We start from the raw sequence: 12019 nt of genomic DNA, 5'->3' as shown, positions 1-12019 counted from the left end.
GAAAGGGGACAGGTTTAGAACAAACGCTAGGAAGTACTTTTTCACTCAGAGGGTGGTAGATACATGGAACGGGCTTCCAGAGGCTGTTGTGGACAAGAAAACACTAAATGGATTCAAAGAAGGTTTGGATAGATTCCTAGAAGAAAAAGGGATTGGGGGGTACAGATAGGTATAGACCATTGCTCAGGCAATGGACCTGATGGGCCGCCGCGGGAGCGGACCGCTGAGCAGGATGGACCTATGGTCTGCCTCAGCGGAGGCAACTTCTTATGTTCTTATGTTCTTAACTCTTTGGAAAATTGATGACCCACCCCAAGGATTGAAGAAGAGAGATCACCCTTTGGATAGCTGCCAAACTGTCCTGCCTGGAAGACGCTCTGATCAACCAGTCGTCCAAGTAAGGATGCACCCAAATCCTTTCCTGACGAAGGAAAGCTGCCACCACAACCATGACCTTGAAGAACGTCCGAGGAGCCGTGGCGAGGCCAAACGGTAGGGCACGAAACTGATAGTGCTGGCCCAGGATTGCAAAACGAAGAAATTTCTGATGCGACGGCCAGATGGGAATGTGCAGATAAGCCTCCTTGAGGTCGAGCGCCATAAGGAATTCCCCTGGTTGAACAGCCGCTATGACTGACCGCACCGTTTCCATCCTGAAATGCCTGACTCGAAGAAAGCAGTTGACCCTCTTGAGATCCAAGACCGGTCTGACCGAACCCCCCTTTTTGGGTACAACAAAGTAAATGGAGTACCGTCCCTGCCCCCGCTCTGCCGGGGGCACCGGAATGACGGCCCCAATTTCTAAAAGGACCTGAAGAGTGCTCCGCACCGAATCTCTCTTGGCCCCAGAACAAGGGGAGACCAAGAAAGAATCTGCGACGGGAGAGGAAAATTCTAACCTGTAACCTTCTCGAATAACGTCCAATACCCACTGATCGGACGTGATCTTGGCCCACTCCGCCAGAAAGGAAGACAGCTGACCCCCAATGGCCACGACGGAGAGAGCCGAACTCCTGTCATTGGGAATTGCGCAAGGCCGGGGTCCGGGGGGGCTGGGCAGTCTGGGGTTTGGAAGGACGAAAGGAATTCTTTTGTGGATACCGAGGTCTAGAAGGAAAAGAAGTACCATAAGCCGGCAGAAAGGACGGCTTCCCAGGCCTATATCTTTTAACATCCCGGAAACAATTCCTGGCAGACAAAGCCTTCAATGGAGCTTTAGGCTTATCCTCCGGCAATCGCTGTGTCTTGGTATCACCAAAATCCTTTACCAACCTATCCAAATCATCCCCAAATAACAAACGACCCTTAAAAGGAAGTCTCACCAGAACGACCCTTAAAAGGAAGTTTCACCAGGCTTGGAAGCCGCATCCGCCGCCCAGTGACGGAGCCACAAGGATCTCCGAGAAACCACAGAAAGAGACATTTGCTTAGCCCGAAGCGTGAATAATATCGTAGAGGGCATCCGCCACATACGCAAGACCCGTCTCTAAATCCGGGAAGTCGGCCGGAACAGAAATCCCCGTCTCCATCATTTTATCCGCCATACCTGCGCGCCCATTGAAGACAAGCCCGTGCCGCATAGGAACCGCACACCGCCGCCTGCAAGGTAACCGCTGCGACATCAAAGGACATCTTAAGGGAAGATTCAATCTTCCTATCCTGAATGTCTTTGAGCGCTATACTGCCCTCAACCGGCAAAGTAGTCTTTTTTGTAACAGCCGCTACCAAAGCGTCCACCTTCAGGTTCGTAAACTTGTCCAGCTCGTCCTGAGATATGGGATACAACTGGCGCATAGCCTTTGCCACGCGGAGACCAGGCCTCCAGAGTGACCCACTGAGCCGAAATAAGTTCATGCATCGCTTCGTGAACCGGGAAAGCCTTAGCAGGCTTTTTTGTTCCAGCCATAGAGGATTAGAAGATCCTGCCGCTTGCGGATCCGGCTGCGAGATGTGAAGGCCCTGGAGCGCCTTAGAAATAAAAGATGGCAATTCCTCTCTTTGAAAAAGACGGAGCGCTGTAGGATCATCCACCTCCCTAGACAGCACATCCTCAAGCTCCAAATCCGTCACTTCCCCGTCCTCCAAGACATCTGGAAGATCCGGTGACAAGGCGGAGCCAGACGGAGGGTCATCCCCATCCATAGTCGCCACTCTGCGTCGTTTAGCCACGTGAGACTCCAAAGGAGGTCGACCGGCAGACAGTACAGGAAACGTGGCAAGATTACTCTCCTGTGGCAGCGTGTCTGAGTTCTGCAGCAAAAAGGCCTGATGCAGCAACATTATGAACTCCGGGGAAAAAGCCACCGGATTAGAAGACTGAACAAGTTTCCCCTGCCCCGAAACCAGCCCTACACAGGCAGAAGAAGCCGACAAAATGCTGACCGTTGGCAAAGCCGCCGACGTGCGCTGAAGCGGAACGGCGGCGGCCGCGAGAACAGGAGAAGCAAGCTGGAGTTCAAAAGCGCGGGAAACCTCAGGCGCAACCTGCACCTCCTCCCCCACGGCATCGGAGCAGCCCGCCGAACAGAGACCTGAAGGAGTTCTCCGCTTGCCACAGCTGGAACACCGTTTAACACCGTTTAACCTCTGCCGCCATAACCCCTAGCTGAAACCGCCGAGCATAACCAAAAACGGCAGACAACCCAAGAACACCGCGTGGCAGCCAAACTCCCGCGATCCGACTGGCAGACCCAAACACCATGCACAGAAGCCAGAAAGAAGCTCTTACCCAAGTCCACCATTGCATAAGCTGGTAGTTGCAGACAGGAACCGCCGGGACAGAACCGTCCAGCAACAGCACTCTGGTCCTTTTTTTTTTTTTCAAGTTATAGGTGGGAAAGAAGAAAAATACAGGACCAGGAAAAGAAATCCTCAATCCACAGGAGAGGAGGGTGGAGCAGGGACCTGGAGGGGCCCAGGTGTAACTCCCAAAGTTGGCACCGCACAGCCAATCACCCCTACCTAGCCGAAGAGAAAAATCTCAACAGAAGACAAAAAGGCAGCCAGCCAGAATCCAGGAGCTACTGGAAAAGCGACCATCGCCTGCTGGGAGATAGAGAATACTGGAGGTACAGAGAGTGCGCCAACCAATGGGACTACCTGTTATTCAGTTCTCTATCTCCACCTGCTGGTAGATGTGTATTATCCCACTAGTCTCTGGATTCATCTGCCACTGTTGAAAAGGAAGGCGGTTTAAAAAAAAAAAAAAAAAACTTGTTTAAAATTCAAGATGGCTGCCGCCAGCTAATTCGCATCAAAAATGGCCTGGGTAGGGGCTCCCTTGAAGTTCAAACGAACAGGGAAAGGGTTTTGGAGAAGGGGGACCTTAACTCTGGTCCCAGAAACCCTCAAATTTCACTTTTACAGACCCCCCCCTGATTTTCCCCATAGGCTGTAAAAGCCTTACTCACTGTGCCATGTGCCTGCCTGCTTCAGCTTAGGAGTGCAGCTGGGACAAATGAAGAAGAACTCTGTCTCACAGGTTCGCTGGATGAACTTAATCTTTGGGCTGGCAGTCAGACCAATGGCGGACTTGGCTTAAGTACCAGAAAATCTCACACCACAAAGGGGGAGTGGACTTCAAAGCCAGACCACTATTAAGCCCAGCAGCCTGCACTCAAGTTCCTGTTAAATCAGGAATGCGAGCTGCTACTCAGGGGCCAGTGCCAGAGCTCCAAAAATATTACAGCAGGCCAACTAGACAGGTGACCTTGAAGGCTGATCCTGCTAGCAGCAGACTTCCGCCGAACAAGTATGCGCCTTCTCCCAGGCAGAGGTCCTAACAAGAGGAAACCTCTGGGCACTAAGCCTCCAACTTAAAATGACAGGAAAAGTCTGAAAATAATAAAACCGCAGAACAGATCAGAAATATAACTGAGCAACTTGCTTGCAGAAGAAAAACCTGAGGAGTCAGGAACATACCTAATGGGAAGGCAGAGTTGAAAGATGTGATATTCTGCAAGTAACTTACAAGTTCAGATAGATAACCGTAGCGTACAAGACTAAATACATTGCACTAGAATGGTAGTTTAACCTTCCAAATGCAACAAAAATAAATAAAAGAATAAATAAGCGAGGACATACCTAATGACCAGCAAACTGAAAAATTGTAGACTTTCTTCCTACCCCATGCAGCACATAATCTGTGTGTTGCTGGAAGATATAATCAAGGTGACTAACATAGCAGACAGTATTGAAAGAGGTTTGAACAAGCTTCTGGAGAAAGGGTCCAGTAAAAAAATATTAGCCAGGTAGATATGGGAAATCTATTGCTCATCCCTGGAAATGAGTTACATGAAACAAATTTATTTTTGGGAATCTGTCACGTACTTGTGATTAGGCAGGCCACTGTTTGAAGACAGGATGCCTGGCTCAATGGTCTTTGGTCTGACTTCAAATGTCTTTTTTTACTTTCATAATAATAAAAACTCAGCATGGATAGAAAAATAAAAAGCTTTATCTGTTTTTAAAGCAACATTTTCCAAGTACAGAAGAGATAACCATAGATTTTAGGTTAAGGGAAGCAGAGTTATTTCAATAACTAGGCAAGGAGTAGTTGCATTTAGCTGGGAGGGGAGTTCAAGACATAAGAAGAATGGATTGGGCCGCTGGGGTCATAGTCTAACTCAGTGGTTCCCAACCCTGTCCTGGAGGACCACCAGGCCAATCGGGTTTTCAGGCTAGCCCTAATGAATATGCATGAGAGAGATTTGCATATAATGGAAATGGCAGATATACAAATCTACTCCATGCATATTCATTAGGGCAAGCCTGAAAACCCGATTGACCTGGTGGTCCTCCAGGACAGGGTTGGGAACCACTGGTCTAACTAATATTTTGCTTTACACAGTATCAGCAGCTAAAGACCTATTTGGCCCCCTCCAATCAAAAAGGCATTCTCCCTCCCACCATTTAAGGTACTGAGATTTAAAATAGATCACTGACCATTTAAGCAATGTGGGCAGAGTGACTAAGATGGCATCTACTTGGCATATTGGCATTTTCTGAACACCACACTATTAAACAATTTACCACTTCACTGTAACTGTCCCACACAGAAGTGCTGAAAGACAAATCTGCAGATGTTTTTCACTACCCCATGACTATGGATACTGGGATGATTGACAGCTATATCACCTCAGCTACTCTAGTGCTAATTTAACTTTTGGATGTAGATGCAATGCTCACAGTAGTGGGAGAATGAGAAAACTTATAATCTCTATATAGCGGTGACACCTAATTCCAAGATTTCTGGCAGATATCCTAGCCCAGTGATTCCCAACCCTGTCCTGGAGGAACACCAGGCCAATCGGGTTTTCAGGTTAGCCCTAATGAATATGCATGAGAGAGATTTGCATATGATGGAAGTGATAGGCATGCAAATTTGCTTCATGCATATTCATTAGGGCTAGCCTGAAAACCCAATTGGCCTGGTGTTCCTCCAGGACAGGGTTGGGAACCACTGTCCTAGCCTAAGGTTGTTACTATAAACTGGACAAAATTGAGAGGCAATATAACCAATATAGCTTTTTTTTTTTAAAAAACCTATTAGTCCAAAAATATTCTCAGGGAACCAAACCTCAGTCCTAATTCTGAATCAGCCGGAAATCCAAAAGGAGAAAAGCTGGCAGGTCAAAAGAGAACCTAAAGTAAAAATGAATGAGAAACCTAATGGCTACAGTATCAGGTTTGGCACTGTCACTCCTTTCAATCCTAGGCAAGTCACTTATCTTCAAGTTTCAAGTTTATTAGGATTTTATATACCGCCTATCAAGGTTATCTAAGCGGTTTTACAATCAGATACTCAAGCATTTTCCCTTTCTGTCCCGGTGGGCTCACAATCTATTTAACGTACCTGGGGCTCTGGAAGATTAAGTGACTTGCCCAGGATCACAAGGAGCAGCGCGCGCGTTTGAACTAGAGACCTGCACGGGAACGGGGACGACGGGAATCCCGTGGGTTCCCCCTTCGGGTCACGGGGATCCCATGGGGACGCCCCCTAGGGTCGCGGGAATCCCGTAGGGACGCCCCCTAGGGTCGCGGGAATCCCGTAGGGACGCCCCCTAGGGTCGCGGGAATCCCGTAGGGACGCCCCCTAGGGTCGCGGGAATCCCGTAGGGACGCCCCCTAGGGTCGCGGGAATCCCGTAGGGACGCCCCCTAGGGTCGCGGGAATCCCGTAGGGACGCCCCCTAGGGTCGCGGGAATCCCGTAGGGACGCCCCCTAGGGTCGCGGGAATCCCGTAGGGACGCCCCCTAGGGTCGCGGGAATCCCGTAGGGACGCCCCCTAGGGTCGCGGGAATCCCGTAGGGACGCCCCCTAGGGTCGCGGGAATCCCGTAGGGACGCCCCCTAGGGTCGCGGGAATCCTGCGGGGCTGGATGTATTCAGTCATGAGGCTCTTCTTCTTCCTACCTACTCTGCTTGCAGCACAGAGCCGAACGGAATTCTTCCCGACGTCAGCGCTGACGTCGGAGGGGAGGGAGGGCTTAAACAAAGCCCTCCCTCCCTCCGACGTCAGCGCTGACATCGGGAAGACTTCCGTTCGGCTCTGTGCTGCAGGCAGGGCAGGTAAGAAGGAGAGTAGCCTCGCGGCTCGAGTGGCGTACCAAGGGAGAGGGGCGGTCCGCCCCAGGTGCAGCACAGCCGGCCCGGTCCCCTTACTTTTGTGGCGCTTCCCCGACCGACCGACAACAGCCCCGGTCCGACAAACCTCCCTGCCCTGTAGCCGCGAATCTAAATTACCTTCTTACAGCAGCTGTAAGAAGGTAATTTAGATTTGCGGTTAAGGGCAGGGAGGTTTGTTGGATCGGGCCTGTTCTGTTGTCGCTCGGGCGGGGAAGCGCCACGAAGGTAAGGGGGCAGGGAGAGAGAAAGGGAGGAAAGGTGGAGTGGAGAGGAAAAGACGCTTAAGGGAAATAGGTAAAACTGAGGGTGGAGGACGCTGAAAGCACATGGGGAAGACAAAGGGGTGGAGAAGGACGCTGAAAGGCCATGGGGAAGACGGGGGGGGGGGGAGAAGAACGCTGAAAGCACATGGGGAAGACAGAGGGGGAGAAGGACGCTGAAAGGACATGGGGAAGAAGGACACTGACAGGACATGGGGAAGATGGGGGGGGGAGAAGGACGCTGAAAGGAAATGGGGAAGAGAGAGTGGGGAGAAGATGCTGGCAGGGAAGAAGACATTGATGCCAGACTATGGGGGGAGAAGAGGGAAGAAGATGGGTGCCAGACCAATTTGGAAGGGGGGAGAAAGGGAGAGGCACAGTAACAGAGCAAATGGAAGACGCAGAGGGAAGAGAGACAGTGGATGGAAGGAATTGAATGAGAACATGAGGAAAGCAGAAACCAGGCAACAAAGGTAGGAAAAGAATTCTATTTCTTTTTTTTTTTTTTTTGCTTCAGGATAAAGTAGTATATTAGTTGTGTTGATAAAAATTTATAAACATTAGAGGCTCTGGTAGAAACCCGTTTACAAAGTATGTATTCTTTCCAATTAATATTTCCAAATTAATAAAGTCTTTTTGCTTATTTGTAAATGGGTTTCTACCAGAGCCTTTAATTCAGTAGCATAATTAACTAAAATAACTATTTCTGAAGTTTATAGGGACGGGCGGGCGCGTAGGGGATTCCTCGCGGGGACGGGTGGGACTTTGGCGGGGACGGGTGTGATTTCTGTCCCTGCGCAACTCTCTAGTTTGAACCCACAACCCCAGGGTGCTAAGGTACAAACAAAAATGTAAGCTCTCTAGAAAAAGAAAACTATCTACTCTACTTGCCTTGAGCTACTGCTAAAAAAGGCAAGAGCTAAATCCAAACTCCCTTCCCTATATCATTAATTGAATCATAAAATGAGACAGATCAAGCTATATAGTACATACAAATACTTATTGGCATTACAATTTGATATCTGCTCACCATTTGAAACACTACAGCTTCCTCCTTTCCATCCAAAAGTAAACAAAAGTGATTGTTGCAGGAATTTTTTTTAACCCTTCTCTATGGATATGAACTTCACTTCCTAAGAACTATTTCTTCTGTTTGCCTGTCATGCACTGCGCATGCTCCTGAAATAGAACAGTTTGATTTTTTTTCTCCTGTGTTCTAGCTGCCCCAAGATCATTTCACTCTTGAAATACAGATATTTAGCTGGCATATATGCAATTTTTACTTGCAAACACAGTTTAAAAGGAAAGGGCATATCTTAAACCTCCACATCTCCAGAACATTTGAAGTTTATTTATTTATTTTTTTAGTCCTTGTATTGAAAAAAAGAAAGGTTTGGGTTGGGGTTGTATTTTTTTACAAAAATATAAACAAAGTTTATTATTTTAAGCACAGCTATTAAGTCATGATTTTCCGGGAGTCCCAACCTGCGGCTCCCTACAGAAACCAGTTAGCACAAGCTCCAAGGGTCACAGAAATTAGTCCCTCCTCTCAACAACACAACCTCCAGTGCTAAATGACCCAGGAGCAGCAGTCATTGATATGAATAAAAATGCTGCTTTAGGTTATAACTCACTGTCAACAACGCACATCTGTATCCCCTACTAATAGAAACAGAATGTAGTGGGGCAAGAATAGAGCAATACTGCGCACCACCCCAATATATCAAAAGCCAGGTATGCTTAAAAAAAAGTAAAATAATATGCGAACTATTGCAATTACTAGCAAACCTCACTACTTTTGCAAATAATCGGAAAATCTTATCAGCCAAACTGAAGTTCTGTTCAGTGGAAGAATAGACCAGTGGTTAGTGCAGTAGCCTGGGGAACTGGATTCTATTCTCTCTGCAGCTTCTTGCAACTCTGGGCAAGTCACTTAGGTGCAAATTCTCAAAACATAAACTGGTTTCCCCATGGTTTAGCCTGCATGCATTTTAGCGGCAGATTATCTAACAGATTATCTCAGTCTTCTAGCAGTCTCCTACACTGCATGCAAATGGGCTCTTCAACATTGAAATGAGCACTCCAGTAGATTCTTAAAAATTCCAGCGCTCTTCTCCAAGAGCAGCGGCGGCTTTTGGCAACAAAAATCACCAACTGGTCCAGGGATGCCAGGACAGTGACAGTACTGTTAAAAGTGCATCTTGTAGTATATGTTTTGACTGTATATCCCCCTTTGGCAGTGGGAGATATGTTGTTCCTCCCGCCGCCAATCAACATACACCACCGGCAGCGGGAGAGATGCTGTCTCTCCTGCTGCCAACACCCCCTCCCCCAGCAATGGGAGAGATGCCCATGTCTCCCGCCGCCAACCAACACCCCTCGGAATTGCCCTTGTTCTCCCATCACGCAACACCCTACCCATACCTCCGACGACCCCGCCCCCTTTTACCAGTTGACCCGCCTCTTCAAAATGGCGGGACTTCCCCTCTTCAGTGCATTCTGGGATGCACCGGGAGGAGCCCGAGGCTCTGATTGGCCCAGATGCAAAATGTTCCACTCATAGGAGAGGCCTTAAACAACCTGGGCCAATCAGAGCTGGGGAGGGGAAGGCCCACCATTTTGAAGAGACTGGCCAGCTATCGGAGAGAGTACTCAGCCAGCCAGCCAGCCATCTAATTAAGGTAAGGGGAAAGAGGGCAAGGGTCGTTGGAGGCAAGGGGAGGTTGTGTGGCAGCAGGAGAGTGTGGGCATCTCCCCTGCTGCTGAGGGGTATGAGGGGGGTTTCTTGGCAGCGAGAATAGTAGACATCTCTCCCACTGGCCAGTGAAGGGTTACTTGTCCTGGCAGCTCGATTTATTTTTTTTTTGGGGGGGTGTTGCGTTTATTCTGCACATGTTCCTATAACTATCATCAACGATGGGCACGTGCAAACTTAGCAAATTTTCATTAATTTTTGTCAACCTCATTTGCATGAATGTTTTTTGGAAAATTACTTGCTTTTTTAAATCAGTACTATAACAATGCATCAGCAGCCCATCAGGTTTTTACACAGATTTTTGAGAATCTAGCCCTCTATCGCATCAGGTACAAATTAAGTACCTGTATATAATATTTAAGCCGCTTTGATTGTAAACACAGAAATGCTGTATATCAAGTCCCATCCTCCTTTCTCAATGGTCCCTTGTTAAACACTAGATCTGGTTATGAAAATTTCTACACATGCTGCAGTCTTCCAATACAGTACAGGGGAATGTGGTTCTGGGTTTGTTTGGGTTTTTTAACAGAATTTGGGCAGTCTATGCAAGCAGATTATTAATGAAACACAAATGAACTGCAGAGATAATATTTAGATACACCAAAGATATTCAGCTAAACAGCAATGCAATTTACTAGTCAATTTCAGACCCCCGTTTTGAAAAAGCCATTTACAGAAAAAATTACTTCAGCAAATTGGGTTAATAGGACGGACTACTGAGTTCATCCCCGGTCACAGACAAAGAGCATTTTAGTTACACCTTGTTTATATAAGAACACAGCCGGGCTTTTTTTTTTTAACACAAGATTACTATTGTATTGTTGCAACATATTACTTTAATATAAAAGAAAACATATAGTTGGGGGAATTTTAGTAGGGGGGGGCAACCTATCCAATCTTTCTGAAGTAGTATTGAGATCAGAACGTCCACTTGGAAAAAATTAAGCAGAAAAGATTAAGAACTGCAGCAACAACATCCGTGCGCGGGAGAATTAAAACTAAAGAATACAGAAACCGTTCATTTACTCAGACTCTCATGTCTATAGACCCCTCCCAAAACATGCCTCTCTCCTCCTATCTTGGGCGTCTAGCTTAGACGATGGCTGGCAACAATATGATGAAAAGTGAGGGGTGCTCTAGGATTGTGAGGGTGTTGAACAGAGGTAAATATCTGTCACCGATTCCCAAGGTGAGGAGGGGCGGGGATACATTTACACACTCGGATGGAGAGAAGGGAGTTAGGTAGCGGCACTCACCGGTGTTGTAGACATGTAGCTCGTCCACGATGCCTTCGTTCCCCCCGCCGAAGACCACGATGAGTTCCTTGATGGCGACAGCGCGGTGGCCGTGACGAGGCCGGGGCACGGGGCCTGACCAACCCACCACCCGCTTCCAGCGAGGCTGGAGCGGGGGCGGCGAGACCCCTCCTGCCACCACAGCAGCCGCCGCTGGAGAGGCCATGGGCGCTCTCCCCAGTTAACACACAAAACAAAAACAAGAAAGTTCCTCAATGCAGCCAACGCACCCCGCGCCGCCGAAAGGCTAGAAGCCTAGCAATGTTTCAAGAGGGAAGAAAGCTTACAGCCAAATGCTTAATTCCGTTTTCTGCTAAAAAAAAGTTTACAAGCGATTGTCCCCCTTCCCCCCCTAACACCCGTTCTTGACAAACCACACACCAAAAAGATTGGTGAATTCTAGAGTGATTTAAAATAGTTTGCTTCCTTTACAGCAAAAAAGTGGAAGAATAAAACCAATTACAAAATATAAACTCCTGACAAACACCGCTGCTGACTGGAATAAAACACGAGCCGAACAAAAAATATTCCTCAGGAGTCCAAAGCTTGAATCCGCTGCACCTTCCAACAAAACAAAATTACAGTTGCCAATACTATTTGTCCAATGTTGTAAAAGAAAACTTATTTTCCAGTGTATCGGGGGGGGTTTCAGTGAGACGATTCTGAGTCCATGGGAGCCGCCATTTTCCCTTCAGCGCCTGAAGACAGGAGGAGAAAACAAAAAACTCTCGTCAAGAGGGAAATATACAAAAATAGAACTATATATAAAGATCCCGTTAAATGGATATAGTGTATTACTGTTTTTTTTCATAAAGAGTTTCTTTGTTTTTCGTCGTCAGGCCCCAACTCTCAGTAAAGAGTAGGCAAAGCGAACGAGCTGAGAGGAGCCCTGGGAGCCGCCATCTTGTAGCCTCTCCTCTCCGTAGCCGCCGTCCGTCAAAAACGCGCGGCGTGCGCACACAGATACACACACACAAAAAGGACGTTTTTCAAAATGGCGGATCACGCGCAAGGCCCCCCCAAAAAGTAAAGGAAACCGTAAGCTATCCCTCGAAGTGTGCGAAAAATAATTCACCCACACAA

General features: G+C 47.8%; 1 protein-coding gene across 5 annotated transcripts in view; it reads right to left on the bottom strand.

Annotated features, from left to right (window-relative positions):
* The window catches only part of HCFC1 (host cell factor C1), a 432893-nt gene extending 420895 nt beyond the window's left edge, over positions 1-11998 (bottom strand). For 2 of the 5 annotated variants that reach the window (XM_033922407.1, XM_033922416.1), the window contains exon 1: positions 10898-11998. In XM_033922407.1, coding sequence (XP_033778298.1) covers positions 10898-11102 — 205 coding nt within the window. In that variant the 5' untranslated portion in view covers positions 11103-11998. The remainder of the gene's footprint in view (positions 1-10897) is intronic. The other 3 variants (XM_033922394.1, XM_033922424.1, XM_033922401.1) reach the window with 2 other exon arrangements.
* Between the last annotated feature and the right edge of the window lie 21 nt (positions 11999-12019).

Source organism: Geotrypetes seraphini, chromosome 1 (genome assembly GCF_902459505.1).
Source record: "Geotrypetes seraphini chromosome 1, aGeoSer1.1, whole genome shotgun sequence".
NCBI classification, from domain to species: Eukaryota; Metazoa; Chordata; class Amphibia; order Gymnophiona; family Dermophiidae; genus Geotrypetes; species Geotrypetes seraphini.
The sequence above is the reverse complement of the archived record's forward strand: the minus strand, read 5'-3'. Positions and strand labels throughout refer to the sequence as shown.